Raw genomic sequence first — 22,570 nt, forward strand, 5'->3', positions numbered from 1 at the left:
GAGGATTCTCAGAACAACAACGATCACTGCTCCCGTCACTCTTTACCGCTAAGCTCCAGAACCTATGAGACCGCTTTTCCTGCCAAATCTTGCCAAACACGCGTCACTGTTGCATAGGCAGCTGACGCCCCACGGTTCGGATTTTCCACTGAAAGACCGGCAACGCGCTACTGCGAAAGCGAGACGAAGCAGACGACAGCGTTTTGGCTGCCGCGCTCGACAAGAGATGGCGCCACGTAAGTGCGCCTCGTCGATTCCTCCGAGTCCGAACGCGGGCGCTCTCGGCAGCTCTTGGCTCTTCTTCCGTGCGAGCCCGGCAAGTTCGCTTCGTGAACTCAGCGGCGACCCGACCCATTTGCCGGCGTGTGCCGCGCTCCTCTCGACAAGGACAAACGCAGATGACAGTGCTCGCGTTGGCCAGGGCCGAACACGCTCAGTCAACGCCGTGAACTCTTCTTGCCACTTGTCCGTGTGTATGCGCTGAGAACAGTTTCTGTCGGCTCGACACGCCGGCACAGCTCGCTGATCGGGGCAGTTGGCTTTCCTCGCCTGGCGCACCTCCAGAAACAACTGTCGAAGTGTAGGATAATCAGCGCTTCTTCGTCTCACCTCTCACCGGCAGCCCGCGACTGAACGAGTGGAACCGACTCTTCCATCGCACGCCATGCTGCCAGGTGAGTTCCGCAAGGCAATGTCCCGCTCCGGGCAGGCGCTCATTTGCACGCGGCGAGATTGGACACACGTCTCTGATATCAGTCGCTGCGTGCAGCTGTCTTCTCGGTACGGGCCGACCGACCCGCCTGCGATAGCGCAGTCCAGCAACGGCAACATCCGCCGGCTTGACCACATTTTCCTGCCGTGACGACATCGTGGTGTATTGGCTTGACGTCTTTGCTCGTAAACCGTGCGTGCATGTATGGTCGTTTGCGTTGCGATGCGTGTTTGGAAAATACCGCCACGCAGTGCGGCGAGAGTACGAACGGCGGCGGCGAAAGGGAAATCCTTGGCGCTGCGAGACGAGCGTCGTGCAGTGTTTTTTTGTGTTGCCGCCGAGCCTAGATGTTATCCGCGCCAGTTCCGCTCGCTGTTGTTGCTGTGCGACGTCTACTATCACGCAGCTGTTTCTGCACTTACAGTGGTGGACAGCTGCTACACGCGGTATCATAGACGGGGTTCTCCCTTTTATTGAATCTACTTTCTGTACTGTGGAGGATGCCGCTTTTACGTTGTCTCCTGTATTTGTGTATGTGTGTGCGTCCGTGTGTTTGGAAAATCAAAGAAACACGCACGCACACGCAACGCCAAGCGCAGGGATCGCTCGTGCTCGCGATGACGTGCCGCGTAAACAAATCGTCTGCTTCAGTCGCCCATCTGGTTTCGGTTTCTCAACGCGCGCAATGCCCGGGCGCCTCGCGCGGCGCGGCGCCGCCGTCCTTCGCCGCTGAATCATCGCATCGGCACTGTCAACGCCACTTTTTCTAATGCTTCGCGCTTATAAAGATCGCTGTCGAAGCTTACCAGCGGGAGGGAATGATGCAACACAATAATGGCTAAGCGTACACGCATGCGAACGGCGTTCTCGCGAAAGAACGCGGGATAGCTATAGACGAGGAAAAGCAATAAACGCTCTTGCTAGACCGGCGACTTCACACGCGACTCGACTATAAAACCGGCGACAAATATGGCGTGACCAGCCTCGCAAAAGACCAAAAGCTATCCGTAACGAGCTCAACACGCTGGGCTTTTTTCAGTTTCCCCTCTATGCTGCCGTACATTTCCATCGATTGTTTGTTGTGTATATCGTATGCGCGTTATGTTGTGCGCTTTTTTTTTTCTCCCACCTTTCGTCCGCAGCGAAACGTTAGCCTGTCGCACTACATTCAAGTATTTGCGAGCAAACAAACGAGCAAGAAGCTTGGAACGACAGAAAGCTGAGCTAATTGGTATGGATTCCTAATTTCCATTCCATTATGGACAAAAAGCCACGGGCAGCGCTAATTTGCTCTTGGCGCGGAAAAATCACTGCTGCGCACCACCCGCCAGATTCGCTGCTTAGGCGCATGGAATGCCTTCTCTGAACTTGGCACACTCAGAGCATATAGGTTTATCGTAAGTCATTTATTCAACGAACGGGATCTGGCAGATGTGCAAGATCTATCAGCGATGCGCAGCACAGGGGCCACAACGAAAGTTCGCGGGCGCGTCTTTTTATGACTGGCACTCGTGCTTTTGGGTGCATGGTTGGCGTTTCATTTTAGGCTTGACATGAGGGCGCAAGATCCTGGAGTAAACGGCTTCGGTTCTGTAACGCGTATACAATATCACTTATTTTGATAACTTAAATCTGAAAAAAAAAACAAAAACAACTGTGGCTGACGGGACGGACTGTGTGTGTGTCAGCGTGCATTGTTCACGCAGTTTGATACTTATCTGCAGATGCACGTCTACACTCGATTTGGTTTGATATGTCCCATGTTTAACGCCCCGTACAACACGCAGGCTGCCGTAGTGGACTACGAAATGATTTTGACCACATCGGAGTTCTTTAACGTCAAGCCCAACTCACAGTGTGCGAGTGTTTTCGCATTCTGCCAGCACCAGAATGTGGCCGCCGCGACCGGGAATTGAATCTGCGGCAAAGCGTAACAGCCAACACGGCAAGTCGAGATTCATGGTGCTGCAAAATGTATGCTGGAAGTCAAATCGCTCGCATTGTCCTGTTTATTACGCTTATTGTGAGAGCAATTATACGCATTTTTCAGGCGCATTCCCGTCGTATATATAGGCGTTACCATGAGGTTCCGTATAAAGTCCAAGAGCGATATCATCGTGGCCGCGCGCCGTATGTGCGAGTGAAAGCGTGCGAGTGGGCCGACGATGGGGGCTCGATCTCGCGCGCGCATGGGAGGAAGGCGTGGAGGAAGCGCGCCGTCTTCCAGCGTGCGCCAGGTACCGAGTAGGGGGGGTGATGTTATACTTCAGTAAAACACGTTGTGGGGCTAGCTGGTGCATAACTTACAATAGAATAAGCGCCAAAATTGACGACACACAAGAAGGAATACAGACAGGACAAGGCGCTTCCTGTCTGTATTCCTTCTTGTGTGTCGTCAATTTTGGCGCTTATTCTATTGTATGTTATACTTCGGTGGCGGATACGTAGGCGCGGCCGCGCGCGGTTTCGCGGGCCCCGTCTTTAAAGTCATCTGCGATGGGGACAGAGGGCGTGGAGTGCCGATAGCTTCGTGTGCGCTGTTTTCGCGCGCCTTAGCTCACGTTGAAGCGAGAGACAGCACGAAGGTCAATTCGCGCGCTGCTGCTGCCGCCGCGCTTTCCTCACGCCCGTTTTGACAGAGTGTGTCCGCGGTCATTGAGTGACATGTGTTCATGGTTGTTCGTGCGCGCGTGACATATGCTTGTTAATTTAGTTAGTGAGCGAATGTTTGCAAGTTCAAACGGCCAATAAAGCTACTACCTTTACTTCGTATATCTGTCTACTATTTTGCTATAGCTTTCTATACTTCGCCTTTCGGGAGAAACTGCGTCTTTTTTTCTGTTAGATGAAAGAAAAGATAACGCATAAACTTATGTGGGAGTTCTCTGTGTATGCGTTAGCATTGTGCAACTTGCTCATCTCCTCACAGCTCGGTCTCATTATGAAAGTTATGAAACTTCATCTGACCAGTACAAAGCACAGCGCTGCGGCGACATGAACTGCTGCGGACGGCGGCACAAGGTGCATTCATGACGCAAGCAAACTACTGCAGGTAGCGGCCCCAGCTACGCTGATAACGTTCCAATTATTATAAACCAGTATCGTTCTTTAGCGCCTTATCCATCCGCGTCGAACCATTATCAGCCGTGCTCAACCGTAGTTCGGCGGCGGCTGCTTATGGAATAGCCGCGCGGACCATATCTTGAAAGCGATCTACGATTTTTACAGTGAGTGCCGACTGCCGATGGCTTAGCGCGCTCTGTTCTCGCCGCTTCGTTCGCGTGGAAGTGACTGGTGGCACAAAGGTAAAGTCGCTCGCTGCTGCGGGCTCTATCTTGAAAGAGATCGTCTTACGGGACGAACGGGCGGTTTTTCTCGTTGAGTAAGCATAGAAATGCCTACACATTTAATGAGAAAGTACCCGCCGCGGGGCAGCCTAGTGACCATGGTGTTGAAGTGCTAAGTACGAAGTCGGCGGGATCGAATCCCGGCCACGACGGCCGGATTTCGATGGGGGTGAAATGCGAAAGCTCCCGTGTACTTAGATTCCGCGGTGCGCGTTAAAGAACCCCAGGTGGTTCATATTATTCGGAGTCCCCCACTACGGCGTGCCTCATAATCAAATTTTGGTTTTGGTCCGCAAAACCCCGTCATGTTTTTCTGTAATTTGAACTTCCGAATAAATCTAACCAATTCTCAAGGCCCACCAAGTTATTTAACCGATGGCTGGTATGCGCGCGCGTCCGGACTTTTGTCTCTCTTCACGTGGTCGTACAATGCGTGAGTAACACACTATAGCCTCTCAAGTCCATGCGCGCAAAGCTGCCGTGTGTATACGTGTAGCGCACAAGTAGGTTGTTTCAATGTTGGTGGCGCCAACTTGGTGCATCATGGAATAGATGCCCAATATCATAGAACACATGCACCATATCATAGAATGAATTCACTAACTTGGTGCATCTAACCGGGTCTTTGGGTGAACACATAAATTTTTTTTATATTTGCCTCTGGCAGATAGCGCAATTCTAGTGCATGAGCAGGTCTACTCGAAGAGGGGGACATTACTTGCACAAAAAACTGAACTGCATAATCGACTAATTAAAAAATCACTAATTAAGTTTGAGCGAATTATGGGACATATTGCAGTTTACAAGTTCTACCCGGGGAGTTCGCAAAGCGGATATATATGCCTGCATATGCCATACGGAAGACAACAAACGAAGCGAGAGAGTCACGTATACATGTAGTGTCGTGGCTTGTGTTCATCCTCGTGGCGACTCCATATATCTGTGTATACATGCACCTCGCAAGTCTGTGTATAGCAACAGCTCCAGCCAGCCCCCTCGTATATTGACAGAAATCATTCGGAACCCTTCCGCCTTCTTTCAGTGGCACATCACTCCCGTTGCGTACGACGAAAGGCCAGGCATTGTTTGTAAAGATAGAATACGGATAAGAGAATGGGACGGCAACCGGCTATCGATCTATGTGTTCGCGTCACCGCGTGCAGCAAAGCACGGGCCCCGCTCGAGGAATGTCGCGACACATGTGACAGGACGAGACACGCGAGAGCCGCGACGCGCATCCCCTCCCCCCGCACGCGATCCCCCTTCCTTTCCTATTCTCGAGGGCTCTATATATCTCCGAGCCGCGCGCGCGTGCTGCACAAATTGGTAACTGCATGCTGCAGCGTTCGCGCAGCTCGGACGCGCCAGAGAGACTGCCGTTTACTCGTGCACTGACTGCCGGGTCGTCCAAATTTTCAGTGCCCGTTCTGAGTGCGCACTTCGAACGCTGTCGAGCGCACTGTCGATCGATTCAGAACAGCCAGTTTCGTGCTTCCGCACGGACGGCTTCGGTGTACCGTTCGTTTGTCGGTCACTCGCGCGGAAGGAGAAACGGCAGGAGCAACACCACGTCGACACCCTCGAAACTTTTTCATTGATTTCGCTTTCTTTCTTTCCTTCTTTCTTTCCTTCTCTCTTTCCTTCTTTCTTTCTTTCTTTCTCGAGCGGCGCAGAGTCTCGCTATACGCCACATACGTTGAGTGTACGTGAGGCGCACGCGCCGCAGGCAAATAACTCCCAGGTGGGAGTCATTTGCATCTCCTCTACCGACCCCCCGGTTGGGAGTTTTTTATACTCCGTATGATAGGAATACAATTTTTACTCAGTGCGAGCGGAATTTTTGCGTGGATCCATGGGAGTATTTTTTTCTGTATTTTTTTATTTTTTGACTTTGCACTGGATGGAGCTTTTCGAGGTGCAACGGGAGTATAAAAAGAGGTATCACGTCAGTTTGCGTGAATGTTTTTATATGCAGAGGCTACTGGTCAAATTTCGAAATATGCACATAAGACCGCGTCAAATTCAACGAACCAAGTCATTGAAAGCACGTAAATCATGACATACATAAACATTTGAGAAACGCCCAATGCAGAACTTTGAAAAGACATCCAACCTACACGCGACACACAAGTAGCATCGCTACCAATATACATATATATATATATATATATATATAGCCACGATACTGTGTGCCTCGAAACGACCTAGAGAGGAGCTGTGCTGTTTTCAGAAATACGACTCGCATGATCGCTCGTACGAGACCTGCCTCTCCAAAATTAACATAAGAACTTAATCAGTACAGAACTGCTAATTCAGAATAGTAACAACAAAGTTAATGGCATAATTTTTCAAAGTTAGCATGCCATTCTGTGAGTGTTGAAGCGATTTCGCACACTGCCGGCGTTCGCGGCAAAAAGTAGTGCGTTAGTTACAGTAAGCAAGAAAAATGTGCGTGTGCTTCATGCAAAATTAACTTTGTGCAAATAGTAGTAGCGTAGCAAGAATTTATTACGTGTGAGCACGACCCGCAGCAGCCGTATAGTGCGTGTAGTCGTACATTTTTAGGCCGCACTACTTGCTCAGCGTCCAAGCAATGTCTCTCGGTTGTGAAAAGGATTCACATCGCTGATCTGTCGAACGAATCCCCACACTCGGAGCCAGCAGGCATGCTTATAAATCAGTGCCTGGGATAGAGCACAATGTTAATGCAATATCGGAAGCAACGATGTGATCAAAAGAAATGTGCGCGATAACAATTCGATTCACATCGCTCAGTAAGAAGATTTATTTACAGTACGCATATTCATGTCCTACCGTTTTTCTTGGACGAGCATATCCGTACTGTTATGATTGGGGGCTCAATCCCATCGCTCATGATCCGTTGTCAAGATTGGAGCCGGGCATGAATTAGAAAGTAGCTGGCCCATGCCGCCGTCCAACTTATCCACGCTGAGGACGTTGATGAAGGGAAGGACTGCTTCTCATCGACAACGAGGAATATGGGTTTATTTATACAGTATCTACATCAGTCTAGCATGACTGCTTAGAAAAGTACATCAGCCTAACATGACTGCTTGAGAGAGTGTCAGTCTAACATGACTGCTTGAGAGAGTCTGCTGAGCAGTCGCACAACAGCGGTTTATAAACACTCGGTCCTCCCCTTGATTCCAAGGGGACGGAAACGAGCGGACTCGCAGCGTGCCCGGGTAGCCATTGTCCTGCGTCTTGGTCGGCGCGTGGGAAGGGGGCCCCGACGACGTTCCCGCGGCAACTCCCCCGCTCGCGGCAGATCAGGTCCGCGTTGGTGGGTTCGGTAACAATAGTTGGCCCGCCGAACGCATTCAGTCACAATGGAGATTTAGTGACGCCGTGGCTAGAGGTTTGTGGCGGCACTCTAGGAAACGTTGACGCCCGTTATCGCAACTGGCTGGCAACACTTGCACCTCAGCTGGGCCGTTCTTAACAGCACACAGATATATAAAAACAGTTGCTTGCACTCCGGTCTTTCTCACTAGCGTTACAGCACCGCAACAAACTTGGAATATGCCACTCATGTGCGACTAGCACAGACGTCGTCGCTCGAACACTGGCTGTGTTGCTATTGCCACGCGGTCTTTTCAAACATTACACCGCACGTTGTCAGCATGTACTCACAAGGACATTAAAGTATCATTTCACTTACTGAAGAACACAAGCTACGGTCACGCAGCACGAAAACACAGTCAGAAACATGAGCTGAAATCGCAAGTCAGTGAACAGCTTCGAGGTATACGTAAGTCTTTTTCCGCACTTGAAAACGTTGCTCTTGCATTCATCGTTTTCAGCGAAGCGATCACAGCTAACGTACTTGAAGCTGAGATACAGTGAGCATCAGGTACGCCTATAACACTTTCCGGGAGGAAATACGGGAAACAAATTGACCGAAAGCTGTTACGGAACGCCACTTCACAGATGTAAACAAACCGTCCGCCTTGAGCATTGCCGACTCCGCCGAACGCGGCCGGTCGCTGGCGCGGCGCACAGCCTCACGGGAAGCGCCGCGTGACGAATCTGTTTCGGGGAGAGGTTGGGGGGAGCTTTTTAAAACTCCATGTGCGGAGTTTTCACAGGGGTACAAGGTCTTGAAGCGAGTAAAATCGCGTCATGTCGTCTAAATCCTTAAACGGAGTGAACCGAGGGAATGCCGCTGCATTGCTCCCATACATCGGTGTAAATATTCAAGGATGGGGAGGTTTTAGGGCACATCACCTGTTAAAAAATCCCAGGTAGGTTTATTTTCGTTTACAGTGTATAATTCACGCTGCAAGCTGCGTGCTGCCAATTACCTGACACAGCATAGTGCTTCATACTCCTCTACGAAGCTTTTAGTGCCACCGCTCGTGGAATTGTCATTATGTATACTGCTGATTAGGAAGAGGAAAGGAAAGGAGATAACGAGCATGGACATGCCGCACGCTGGGGTTCCATCGTCGTGTATATAGACATCTTTAGTACTGTAATCGGTCCAGCGGCTTTGTCGTTAGGCAGGCAGTCTCGCTGTAGTATAGCGCTTACCGAAGCATGCGGTCCTCAAGAGCACCCTATCGCTGACTCTTCTCTTGAAACGAAGTCCCGCAGTGACTGTGCCTCACTAATTAGGTGGAGTAATAGCCATGGGCTAAATGTCCATCCAATTTGCCATACATAGTGGGCTGCTTGCATCTGAGTTCATGGAAAATGCCCAATTCGAAGGCGGGGTGACTCCAGAAGTTCGGAGCGGCTCTTAGTCGCACGGACCTTAAGTCACCTCTTTCTCGTACAGAAAACTTAAACCACTGGTGGCTGCTTTGACTATAATGACAGGGATGGTTAGAATCGTGAAGCTTTCATTTTTGCCTCTGTGTAATGCCTTCCCGTATAATAATAGATCATGCATCGACATACTGACCAGCTGCCGCAAAAATTATCACATGGAAACACAGTTTCTACGTGGCCGGAATTTCTGCTGCCGGTGAGGCGGACGGAGCACCCAGTGCGAAACGTGCGCGTGTGTTTGAACCTACAACCGGCCTCGGGGAGCAGCCGCCTATTTATAAACATTAGTTTCGGGTATGTGCCCTTATTGCAACATTCTCCCTGTAGTTCGCCGGGGCTGTGGTTTGGCAGCAAAAAGAAAAATGCGAGGCGATTGTAACAGTGTGGATGCCGTTTTGCTGTTTACTTCGACAGGTGTTCGAAATGTTATTTTTATAGATACAGTGCGCGAGCAGTTCGTTTGTTAGATGCAGTTTTTGCCCCGGAATAAAATAGTGTTGGTTAGTAATTACAGCATGCCGGTGCAAGCCATAGGGCGATGAAAATCGATATTTCTGTTACGTCTGTTCGGCCCGCGTCCTCTCCGATGCATAGACCTGTTTTGCGGAAAATCGTATTCACACAATAAGCCATCGCCTCTATCTTTTTTTATTTTTTATGTGCTGCTCATCCCCTGTTATTGCTTTGCAGGGTGGTGCTAAAGCACAAAGCTAATACATCAGGTGGGTTTACCGATTGCCGTTGCCACTGTGTTTAGGCTACACGCTATATCGGCCTCATACAGGAGGCCCAAAGTAGACCTAGCATGGTAAACTTGGAAGTTCGTGAGAACGATGCCGGTGGCCGACGCAAGTATGCTCACGATTGGACCTTAGGTGTTTCGGGATTGCATTGAGTTTGCCGAACGTGAGCAGTATTATGTTTGAATTCCCGCGCTCAAGCAATTATATGGGGAAAAGTTATTTCCAGTTCACTCTAACAATCCACAGACGCCACTGCTCTTCGTCGAGTGGGAACCGTTGCAGCCTAAATAGTTCACAGCCACACGCCGCGACTAATGATGCACGTCGCGTGTTTGCGCGGTCAAGAGCATTCGCTTTCCGTGATTATTGGTACTGCCAATGACTACACAGGGGTTCCCCGCCGTTCTTGTATAAGCCTACATCATGTAACTGCTTCACAAATTGAGCTAAAGTATCTGCAAACCGTTTCACACCTGGCGACTGCGACACACCGCGCAGCCTCGCACAAGCCAGAAAGGAGAAAAAATTAGCCGCGCGTTGTTTGCCAGATGTATCCTCCTCGCGGGATGAAAAGTTCACGTAGCACTTGCTTGTTTATTCGCTCGAGCTCTGCCGAGAGCGAGACAACCGAACGGTGTATGTGCTGCACGTGTACGCCATCTACGTGTCACCTTCCACCTGGAATAGCAGCCTGGCCACGCTTATCGCTCCGGTGTCCATCAAAGAGATCTGTTGTATACCTGGACGATACGCATGGTCAGGTTTCAGACATTGTTGCCTATGGTAGCTTTCGGTGACCGTCAGTCATCGCGCATATATGGAGCGTCTGCATCGTCCTTACTATGGTATAAAATATTCGCTTGCTTGTAGTTATTGTGGATACAAATCCTCGAGCTAGCGTATGTGCGTGCGCTGTGTTTGTGTTTGCCACGGCTTGTCACCTGTTCACCGTCGGCGCGAAGTTGTCGACGGGGTATACAAGCCGGTTGGCCGTTCCGTACTCAAGCGAACACAGCGAAAGAGTCAGAGTCGGGAGAAAGAGAGAAGCAAAACTGTTTGTCGACTGACAATGACACAAAGATTAAAAGAAACACAAAAACACTCGCTAACACACATGCACTTAATCTATATCAATGATGAATACAAAAGAAATGCAATGAGCAATTAACAGTGGATAAAAATTAACGCTACACAAGGATACACTTAACGGTTGTCCACTAGACTGAGTTCAAAGGAACACAAATGGTTGCATACGCATGGCCGGGCAGCAGCAGCAAGTCCATCAAGCGTGGAGTCGACGGCAGAGCTTTCCCGAAGAACGCTGGCAAGCCGATCTCGTTGCGGTGGATGCGATTGCTGGGCTGGGTTTCCTGGGAGTCTAGGTCTGACGTCTTCCCTCGAGCAGGTTCAGCTAACTTGAGGGGAACCACAGTGAGCTTCGTTGCAGACGTTGGTTTGTCGTCTCTTACGCCAACTAGTAACTCACAGTTCAGACTCAGATAGGCGGCCCAGGCGATACTGGACGGCGCTAGCTCCTTGACGCTTCTCAGCAGATTGCAGGCTCAGCTTCTAGCTTCCAGACTCTAGACTGCATTGCTCGGTCTAAAACCTGTACCTAAATAATCTCTCCTTTCCCTTGGCCTGGGTGGGAGGACGGCAGATATTGGTGACGATCCAATGAAGTGCACCCAATTGTATACTGGCTCCTCGCAAGGTCTTGGGCACGCACCTTTTAATTAGGGGCGAGGGAACGGGTGCTTCCCCCCTGCTGAGAGAGTTTGCGCACTCGTATGGCACCACACACGCACACCCTTGAGTCTGAACCGGGCCTGCATTGTCCGTTCATAAACATGGGAGAGAGAGAGAGAGAGAGAGACACACATTTATTTCATTCCGGCCCCCTGTCCGGTGCTACTGGGCGTTAGGGTGGTGGTGAGAGGCTGCCGGAAGAAACTACGGCAGCTGGCCATACGGCGCTGTCGGCACACTGTTAAGAACGGCCAGCTGCAGTGCAAGTTTGCCAGCCATTTACGCCAGCGGTGGCAACCTCATCTTGGAACGCCGCCGCCAACCTCTAGTCACGGCGTGACTAAGTCGACTTTGTGTCGGGAACAAAGCGCACATCCTCCACTCTCCGTCGCTTCAGCTAGGATGCGTTTGACGAAGCAGGCTTTGTGCTGAAACCGCCACCGTTACGCTCTAGCCTCGTCGCCGTTGTGACTGAAGGAGTTCGACGAAGCAGGCTTTGTGCGCAACACGACAACGCGCACCTGATCTGCTACGGGTGAGGGAGTTGCCGCGGGAAAGCCGACGAAGGCTCCTTCCCACGCGCCGACCAAGACGCAAGACAATGTGCTACCCGGGCGGGCTACCCGGAACGGCTCCGAGTTCTACGAAATTCGTTTGGTGTCGATTTCGAACCGTGAATATGTGTGTGTGTGCGTGTGTGTGAGCCCTCATCCTCCTCCAAGTCGAGAGCCCGCCTCCTCCAAAAGGGCGGGTCATCTACAATGACGTCGAACTATGACGTCGAGGGGAGTGCATATAAGAAGCGATTGTCGGCTGCTAGTGTGTGCTCGTTGTCGTGCTCGAAATGTACTCGTGAGCTGTATGCTCGTCTTGCGGGCCCCATTTGGGAGTCACGCTAGACTGGCGATGTCTCTCATGTTCAACTGTAAATAACATTTAAATAAATCCTGCTCTCCTAAGTCCCGACGAAGAGTCAAGCTCCTTCCTACAGCTACGACTGCCAAATCTTACATCTGAATGGCAGTGGTGAGATCGGCCTATAGCTCGTAGATCTTCCGACAACTTTAACAAATGGTGGCAGCGGCGAGATCGTCCGACGAATCTTACAACACATACACATTCGTAGACACGGGCTTGCACAGAGGCACCACATACACTGTCAACACTTCGTGGACACAGCATTGCACAGACACCACATACTTCGGAGTATTCGCACCCCCGCCTTCTTAGTAAGCTTCTTAATGCACGCGAGGGGCAGAGAATACACAGGGGTTCCTACAAAAAGCTGTCGGGGCGTCCTTTTTGGCGCCCGTTGATCGGTGCTTCGCCGAATGGAATAATGCCGCACCGTGAGTGTTGATAGCACATTGTTTTAAGTGCGCGCACGGATTTTCTTTTCTAATAATTTTCGACTGTTTCGAGTAACAAAACTTGGTTGTAAAAATCGCTGTTGTGTTGCACTTTCAGAGGCTTTCCTTTCCAATGCTGTTACTCTTTTTTTTCACGGGGACGCATAAGGAAACGTTCACGAAGGTATAGTTATTTGCATCGTTAACACCGTATAATTGCACATTCGATCTCTTACGCCGCTCCACAATAGTCAAACTCTTCGCTAATTAATTAATGGTTAACGCAGACGTACACTTTCTGTGTTATGCTGTACAGTATAGTTTCTGTGCGGTACAGCTCCTGTTGCGCCTCCAGACTTTCCGCGTATCGCCGATTCACAGCTTATACAGCCGGTTTCTCGTCAGCTCTATGGCGCCGCCGCCGATGCCGTCCTCGTGTACGCGTGTCGGTATGCAATCCGCACCGACCTCGGCCGTCTGGCAGCGCGTTCTTCCGTGCAGCCGCGTCAAACGCCGCTTGAATATCCTCCGGCGGCAAGGCGCGCACGCAGCACGGCGAATCCGGCCGCTTGCAGGAGCTTCGACATGCAGGGTACGGTCGCATCGGTCACATCAACGGATGTCCTTCCTCGGGGGCCCCACCTGTGCGCCGTCATTTCTTCCTTTCTTTCTTTCTTTCTTTCTTTCTTTCTTTCTTTCTTTCTTTCTTTCTTTCTTTCTTTCTTTCTTTCTTTCTTTCTTTCTTTCTTTCTTTCACGAAGTGATATGAAACGCATATCGGATTCCCTCTGAGAATTTGACACGCTCAGTACATCCCGTGTATAGACGACTGATTCAGTGTCGGCTTGTGTGGTACGCGCTCCGAGTTAGCGCTCCATCGCGGCTTGCTGAGTCTGAAAAAAGGCTAGAAGAACAGGAGAGAGACAGAGAGAAGAAATGTGTAAAGAGCGCGCACGCAGGCCAAGCGATTTACCTCGGGAGTTCTTATACAAGCAGTGAACAAGGAGATATGATATTTTGTATTTGGGTCCTGTGGGCTCAACTGATCAGGATGTCGGAGCTGCGTTATGCCAGACAACTAGACTGCGGCAATAGTCTCTTGAACACGCACTGTATTCGTACTTTATTCACACCGCGTAGCCCATGTTAGAGTTGGCGTCTGACACCACGTGGCGACAGGTCATTCACCCTACCCCCTGAGCCGGAGCCCACGGGCGACATCATCCCCTTCCTCTCCTCTCATGGTCGTGGCATCGTGTGTGCTTACCTCATCCCCTTCACCTTCTCTTGGCCGGACCCCACGGCGCCGGAGAGGTCATTCACCCGACCTTCTCCCCGGATTCGTCGAAAAAGAGGATCGACTTCTCCTCCCCGTGCTCGGTATTGCAGGAGGAGGGGCCCTCTCTCCGTGCCTGTCACGTGTCATCGGCGGAAGCAAGATCCCGCCCACACTTGTAGAGAGCCTATTTAAGGGGCTCCGAAATGTACTTTGAGATACTTCATACTTGAGACTTCATACTTCATGTTTTTCTTATTTTCTTTCAACTACCTTTGAATAAACAGTGCAAGTTTCGCACTAGCAAATCGTCTTGCCCCTGCTTGGTCGCCATGATCTACCGGATGCCTGCAGCCTGCCGACAACGCCACGCTACCCAATAAGTAATATCGGTCGAGCTTCGATAGGCAGGCGTCGCTACTTCTCGGCAGCAGTACGGTACGCTACCCTGGCTGGACGACGAAGAAGCCGAAGTGAGCGGATGCACTTCACGCCGGCTCTGTCTTTCGTAAATGATTTCGCAGTGTTTATGCAAAATATCTCTGTAATTTTGCACCATCATCTCCCGCAAGTTATCCTGACTCTACCGATATTCGTCTTCAAGGTGGGAACTGCATTTTCACCGCTTTATTGGACCATTTCTGCCGAGCCGCTGCACCGCCGAGCTAAGCTTACTGCTAAGCTTAGTGCTCCGGCCGATACGTGAGCCGCAGTTACGGCTGCGCGTCACATTTCTTCAAGCCGCCATGGAAATACAAGTTGCAGGAACTGATATCTCACCCACCGAGATTTCCGAGGAAACAGGATGGTGCACCATTGGCCCGCGTGCACGACTTTCTCCCTGGGGCAAGCGCGCTAACCCTAACACTGCATCAGCCTCCCAAACCGGCGTTGGAGGCACGAACAAGGCGCAGCGAGGCCCGCGCGCTCACAAGCAGCAAGTTCTGAAGGCAGGGAAGATGCCCACTCTTCCACGTGATCACCACAAAGTAGTTATCAGGCCACGGGGCGGCTTGAACGTTGCAAAAGTCGGGGTCGTCCGCCTCGCTTCGGCCTTATATAGGGCAGCAAACGTATCTCCACAAGACGCCACGGAGGACATTGTCTGCCCAAATATTCAGCAAAATATCATCGTTGTGAGTACCCCTCACTCTCCTAATGCAGAACGGTACCGCCGACTCGACAGCTTTGAGGTCGACGGACACCAGTTCGAGATACGGGCATATGAAACTGCGCCCGACTATACAGTCAAGGGGGTCGTCCGAGGCATTCCTCTCGATGAAGACGCGAAGGACATTCACCTCCATATAGTCAACAAGAGGAACCCGAATGCCTTAGCGGCCAAAAGACTCAGCAAGACCACGTCGGTCATCATCGCCTTCGATGGTGGCCGAGTACCAACGTGGGTGTACTACGGGGGTGCTATGCTCAGGTGTACCTTGTACAGAAAGCAGATTGACGTGTGCCACCAGTGCGGACGCGTCGGACATCGCATGGACGTCTGCCCGAACCCCCAAGACCGTGTGTGTAGAGGCTGCGGAGCCTCGAACCCAGACCCCAATCACACATGCACGCCAAGGTGTCACCTTTGTGGGGGAGCGCATCCCACTGCGGACAAGGCCTGCAAGGCTCGATTCAAGACCCCCTATCTTGTTAAGAAACGACGCGGAGACCGCCAGAGGGAAGCGGCGGAGGCCGCCCTCGAGCTACAGCAACAGAACTACGACGAACATTTCCCACCTGCCTCCCGCCCCGCTCTCGAGGCTGGGCCCGGTCTCGCTCGGTTGCGGGGCCTCCATCCCGCCGGCAGAGCAGGTCTCGGAGCCGGGCGCGCAGCAAAACCCCCGGGCCGAGCCGTAGCCGTTCGAGCTCTCGGCGTCCGAAGCAAGCCGGCCAGCAAGATTCGGACTTACCTGACAAGGTGAGCTGGGCAGATGCGGTTAAGGGCTCGCTGAGACGCAAGGCTCAGGGAGCTACTGCCTCCGAACCCAATAATAAGAGGGACCCCAGGGATGTGGCATTGGAAGAAATGCAGCGCGAAAACGCACAATTACGTACGGTCGTGCTACAATTAACCCAAGAAATTCGAGAGATTAAACAGTCGATGGCGCAGACATCTATACCTAAACCTGCTTTAGTCCCGACTCCCGTCACGAACGGTAACGACAATGCGGCGCCGCCCACAAAGAAACGCGCGGCGGCCAGTTCCGAGTCTCAACAGCTCGAGAACCTCGAATCAGCAGTAAGTGATTGGCGCAAAGCACATGTCACGATAAATGACTGGCGGAAGGAACAAGAAGAAATGAGGAAGCTGCTTTCAGAAATTCAAACCGGGATCCGCAACATCGGCGTTGCGGTCAATAACCTCACTGCTCGAACAGACAGGGTTGAAATCCATATAGACAAAATCGAGACTCACATAGGCCTTCGCCCAGGCATGGAAATGATGCCCACCTTGGGCCCTACAGTCATTCACCCTAGTCCTATTTCAGGTAACGCACAAGTACAGCACCACGATGGCCAGCCCCACTAACGAGCTCGTGGTGTGGCAGTGGAACTGTCGGGGCTTCACTAAGAAGCAACCACTGCTGCAACAGTACGTCCGACACGCGCAACCCAAACCCGACATCATAATGATACAAGAAACAGTAGGTACCGTACCAAAACTTCCAGGTTACACTGCGAATGCCTCGCCGATTCCCGTTGATCGCGGACTTGCAATTTTAATTCGGAAAGGAATAGTGGTGCAAGAACACAGCGTAAGCGGCACACATGCGGAAAACATGCTTGTAGAGCTCCTTCCCAATAGAACACGCAACCACAGTTTATTTCTCCTCAACGTATATAGTAATCCGGCTCACTCACGGGCTCGTTTCCTCTCTCTGTTCCGAGGGGCGCTTGCCTTGGCGGGCGCAAACCCGTTTCTGGTGGGGGGAGATTTTAACGCCCCGAACGAGGCCTGGGGCTATGGCTACACTACCGCCAAAGGTCGACGCCTGTGGCAGGACCTACATGATGCCGAATGAACTCTTATTACCGATCCCACGGCGCCAACCCGCACGGGCACCTCTACGGCACGGGACACGACACCAGACCTAACGGCGGTCCGTAACATCCCTCAAGCAATGTGGCGCAATACCTTTGAAGATCTCGGTAGTGACCACATGATCATAGAAACACGAATTCCTCAGGCGGGTACACCCCCTTTTCCTAAGCTATTCAAATGGACGGACTGGGACAAATTCCGAAAGCAGCGAGCTGAACAGAGAGGTGAGGAGAACATCGATGACATCGAGGCATGGATGGAGACGCTGACGACGACATGAACAAGGCGACGCAGACGCTCGCACCCGAATTCCAGGTTGACAAGATCGACAGCCGACTAGCCCACCTCTGGGAAGCCAAGACGTCACTAAACGCAAGATGGAAGCAGCAAAGGCACAACCGAAAGCTTCGTAAGAAGATCGCACATATCAATCGCCAGCTGGAAGACCATTGCCGGACCTTAAGCCGCCAACAGTGGTATGACATCTGCAACGCAGTCGATGGGCAGCTCCACAATGGCAGCACGTGGCGTCTCCTTCGTCACCTCTTGGGGGAAACGCAGAGCAAGTCTGCTCAGCAAGCAAACCTGCAACGCCTTTTGCACAAGGAACAGGCTACCACGAGTGATCACCAGCTCGTGACACGCCTGCTAGCCAAGTACTTCCCTCGACGGCCCGATGTTCAACACGGGGATTACACTGGAGAGACAAATGTGACACTCGATGAAGAATTTCACGAGTCAGAGATCCGCGCAGCTCTCCACGACCTTAATGGCAAATCAGCACCTGGTCCCGACAAGGTTACGAACAAGACTCTAAGAAACCTCGATGATGCCTCGATAACCGCTCTTACGGCATACATCAACAAATGCTGGCGAGCAGGTTGCATCCCAGAGGCGTGGAAACGCTCTAAAGCAGTCCTGATACCGAAGCCAGGCAAGCCGTCCAGCCTCGATCACTTGCGGCCCATTTCCCTCACATCCTGCGTTGGAAAGGTGATGGAGCACGCGTTCCTCTCCCGCATCAACCACCACCTCGAGGACACTGGAGCCTACCCACCCACTATGGTGGGCTTCCGGTCACACCTCTCCACTCAAGACGTCATGCTCCAGCTCTACCACGAGATTATCAATGACCCAACTAGCGGCAACCGGGCCATCCTCGGCCTGGACTTGGAAAAGGCATTTGACATGGTAGCACATGCGGCAATCCTGAGCCGCATAAACAAGCTCAACTTGGGTGCGCGAAGCTACAACTACGTCAGAGACTTCCTGTCGCGCCGCACAGTCACCCTCGCGGTCGGCAGCATGACATCCGACGAACATACACTAGGAAGCACCGGCACTCCTCAAGGATCGGTCATATCCCCGCTCCTTTTCAACCTCGTGATGCTGGGTCTCCCGGCCTACCTCGACGAGATCGATGGCCTCCATCACGCCTTGTACGCAGATGACATCACCCTGTGGGTCAACAAGGGCAGTGACGGTCAGATAGAATGCACCTTACAAGCAGCGGTCTCTGCAGTCGAAACCTACCTACAAGACACAGGTCTCCGACTATCTCCACTGAAATCGGAGCTGCTCGTCTACCGCTCGCGCCGCCGGCCCAAGCCTACAGCCGTATGGCGCCAATGTGACGACATAATCCTCTATACGCAAGACGGCTCCTGCATTCCCCGAGTCCCGAAGATACGCATCCTAGGCATGCATATAACAGCCAACGGGTCAAACATAGAAGCTATTCGCAAAATCGAAGGCAAGGTTACAGCGGCTACCCGCCTGATCAAACGCATTACAAACAAGCACACGGGCATGAAGGAGGACAGTGTCATGCGCCTCATACACTCTTTCGCAATCAGTCACATCACTTATGTGGCTGCCTTTCACAACTGGAATGTCACTGAAAGGGAGAAAATCAACACCCTTATACGCAAGACTTACAAGATCGCCCTTGGCCTACCGGAGTCCACAAGCACTGCTCGTCTGCTACAGCTGGGGGTATACAACACGCTTGAGGAAATCGTGGATGCGCAAAGAACCTCTCAACTCGAACGCATGTCTCTGACAGCCACGGGCCGGTACATCCTGCGGAAACTCGGCTTCAACTACCACGTCCAACACGGTCAGAAACAGGTCATTCCACCTGACCTCAGGGACACACTGATTGTCGCCCCTATACCTCGAAACATGCACCCCGAATTTAATCGGGGCCGACGCCAGGCCCGTGCCAAGGCACTGCTGCGCTCCTTGGGTGGAAAGAGGACTACGCGCTTTGTAGACGCCGCAGAATACACGCGAGAACGCCGGTTCACGGCGGTAGTCGTAGACGTTAGCTCCAGGCTTACGCACGCGTGTAGTGTCGCAACGGAATACCCCGAAACAGCAGAAGAGGTAGCGATTGCGCTTGCGCTTACCGACCCCCTCTGCGAGGTAGTGTTTAGCGACTCACAATCCGCAGTTCGCAACTACGCGCGGGGGCGCATTTCCTCCGAAGCTCTCCAGATTCTAAGGAAAGCTGGTCGACAGCACTTCGATAACACCGCCATCATATGGTTTCCAGCGCACGTCGCCACCCCCACCGATGAGGGCCTCATTAACTTGAACGAGGTAGCACACCGCTCTGCGCGAGAACTGACCCGCCGCGCAGAATCGGGGACCGCCTCTTCGAGTTCGGAACTGCTGGCTCAAAGCACGCGAGAACGCCTGGTCAGGTATAATGACATCACCAAGCACTACCAGCTAGGCAGGCGGTTGCTGCCCCCACCTCACCCCATGCTGAAACGTCGCCAGGCAGTCATCTGGCGACAATTGCAAACACAAACATTCCCCAGTCCGGTGCGATTGCAGCACATTTTCCCCGCGCTATACCCGAATGCTCTTTGCAAATTATGTCAGGACACTAGAGTGACGCTGTCACACATGTTGTGGGAGTGTCGGGTTACATCAGCTACAATGGCAGTAGCTCCGGAGGCTCTTGCGTCGAAGTGGGCCGCCGCTCTGCGCAGCTCCAACCTCAAGACACAAGAGTGGGCTGTCCAGCAAGCCCGAGAGGCGGCGACGAGGCAAGGCCTCGAAGTCCCCTCATGGGAGACCTGAGCCCGGGTCATCAAATTTGCCGGATTCAGAATAAAGTTGTTTCCATCCATCCATACGCTACCCTGGAGTACGCAACACCCACCTCAGCGTGTACGTGATTTGCGCATTCCAAGAATGTATCGCAAGGAAGCCGTAATATCAACGATTAGTAAGGTAGAAAGGTGGGCGAGTTGGAAAGGACGCATACTTAATCATTAGCGCGAAAACAACGAAAGACGCCGAGTTAGAACAACACAGGACGAACGATGTCTAACAAATGAAATTTGTTTAAAAAAATGCTCGGAAAAGAAAACACTAATATACCAACTACCTGCCAGCGCAGGAAATCTAAGTGACCTGGAAATCGGGCACAAAGACAAGGGCTCGTGAACTTGCTGAAGCCTTTCATACAGAAAGGTTGCGCGATGATTGTGTATCTGAGCCATCTGTCATTTTGTTAAATTGTGAAACGTACTCGCTCAGTAACTTTTTCTAGGTGACATAGATTGCCTGCGCACGCAGGTGTTAGTTTATTCGCGTTTTCTTTTTCGAGTATATTGTTCAGTAAATTTCACTTCTTAGACACCGCTCCTCCTGTGTTCTTTTCAGTGCCTTCCGTTGTATTCGCGCTGATTACTAAGTATGTATCAACCAGTAGTGAAAACATGTGCGCGCTTGTGAGATAAATTTTAATGATGGGTGTGGAGGTTCTTAAGAACGGCCCGCTGAGGTGCAAGTTTTGCCAGCCAGTTGCGACAGCGGCGTCAACTTTTCTTGGAAAGCCACCGTCATCCTCTAGCCAAACGGCGTCACTAAGCCACCGTAACTAAGTCTACTGTGTACCAAGGACAATGCGCCGCGTCCGCCACTCTGCGTCGCGGGATTGCCGAGATGAGTTCGACGAACCAGGCTTTATGACTGAACACGCCACCGCCGACCTGGTCTGCCGCGAGCGGGGGAGTTGCCGAGGGAACGTATTTGGCGGCAACGTCCAACGCGCCTTTCAATACGCAAGTCAATGGAGAACCGGCGGCCGCGCGGCGGGGTTAAGCTCGGGGAATAAGGTGCGCCTTTCCTGACGTAAGCCCCGAGTTCTGCGAAGACCGTCTGACGTCGGTGGGGACCGTGAACCTGTGCGGAAGTGTGTGTGTGTGTAAGCCCTCCCGCAGAAAGGTGGCTCGTCTACTGATCGAACGTTTCCCTCACCTTGGGATCGAGGGAGGACCGAGTGTTTATAAACCGCTGTTGTGCGGCTGATCAGTGTACTTTCTCTCGCAGTCATGCTAGACTGATGAACTGCAACGTCCTTATGTAGATACTGTAAATAAACCCATATTCCTCGTTTTTGATGAGAAGCAGTCCTTCCCTTCCACAACGCCCTCAGCGTGGATAAGTTGGACGACGGCATGGGCCTGCTACCATCTAATTCATGCCTGACTCCTATCTTGACAACTGGTTACGAGCAGTGGGATTGACCTCCCAATCCTTACAAGGTTGACTGAGGAGAAAGTTTTGCATGCTACTACAGCTTTAATATATAGCAATCGATCGAAGGAGAAGAGAAAAGAAGGAACGCATCTTTTCGCACAAAAGCCAGTAATGAACACCTCGAAATGAACAAAGCGGAAAGTCGAGTACTATGGTACTGTCAATAACCAAAGTGTTATCCATCTCTGTTTGCTCCACCTCAGAGATGCGTAACATTTTGTTTATTGACGGTGCCATAAGCTCGACTTTCCACTTTGTTCATTTCGAGGTGCTGACTGCTGCCAGTTTACGGGTTATTGTGCGAAAAGATGGGTTTTGTCTTTTCTCTCCTCCTTCGGTCTATTGCAGTAGCATGCTAGACTAACCTCTCCACCCCCCATTAAAAATTTTCGCTCCACGAAGCCGACCACTTGAGCATCGTGTTCACCCCCCCCCCCCATATAATGATAATAAAAAAGAGAAAATGTTCTGACGCTTGAGGGAACTGGCGTCCACTCAGCCCGCGCGGACCAGCGGCAGTAACATCGACACCAAAGAAGAAGATGAAGCATACAGTGCAGGACTGGCCCGGGGGCACATCAGCCTTGTGCTGAGCTAGCCGTCCAAGAATTTAATTATTGATTGTAAGCGCTTGCCCAGCGAAATCTGCTGCCTTCTTTTTAATTAATAGTTTTAGTATATTTCAATTTATAAACTACTTCTTCATGTTGCATCTATCACATTAAATTGACCAGTTCTCGCAAACGTGCGAGTGAATTTTAACATCTGTGTTGCATGATTACATCTTATCAACTCCAGTTTTAGTGCTCCACATGGGTATGAGCCAGATTGTATGGCAACAGCGACAGCAATAAAAGTGTTGAGGCCGCAACAACCAGCCGATTTCAGACCAGCTGGCCGGGGTTCCGACCCCGGACTTCCCCACACGTTGTAACATTTCGCAAGAGCAGATGTGCATCCAATCGTGATTTTGGAAGGCGGCCGACAAATGGCA

At 51.6% G+C, this 22,570-nt stretch overlaps 1 protein-coding gene across 2 annotated transcripts in view; it reads left to right on the forward strand.

The window, feature by feature from the left end:
* The first annotated feature begins 277 nt into the window (after positions 1–277).
* Positions 278–22,570, forward strand: part of Pde11 (Phosphodiesterase 11) — a 675,281-nt gene continuing 652,988 nt past the window's right edge. For both annotated transcript variants that reach the window (XM_075687737.1, XM_075687742.1), the window contains exon 1: positions 278–674. In XM_075687737.1, coding sequence (XP_075543852.1) covers positions 665–674 — 10 coding nt within the window. In that variant the 5' untranslated portion in view covers positions 278–664. The remainder of the gene's footprint in view (positions 675–22,570) is intronic.

Source organism: Dermacentor variabilis, chromosome 1 (assembly GCF_050947875.1).
Source record: "Dermacentor variabilis isolate Ectoservices chromosome 1, ASM5094787v1, whole genome shotgun sequence".
Taxonomy (NCBI): domain Eukaryota; kingdom Metazoa; phylum Arthropoda; class Arachnida; order Ixodida; family Ixodidae; genus Dermacentor; species Dermacentor variabilis.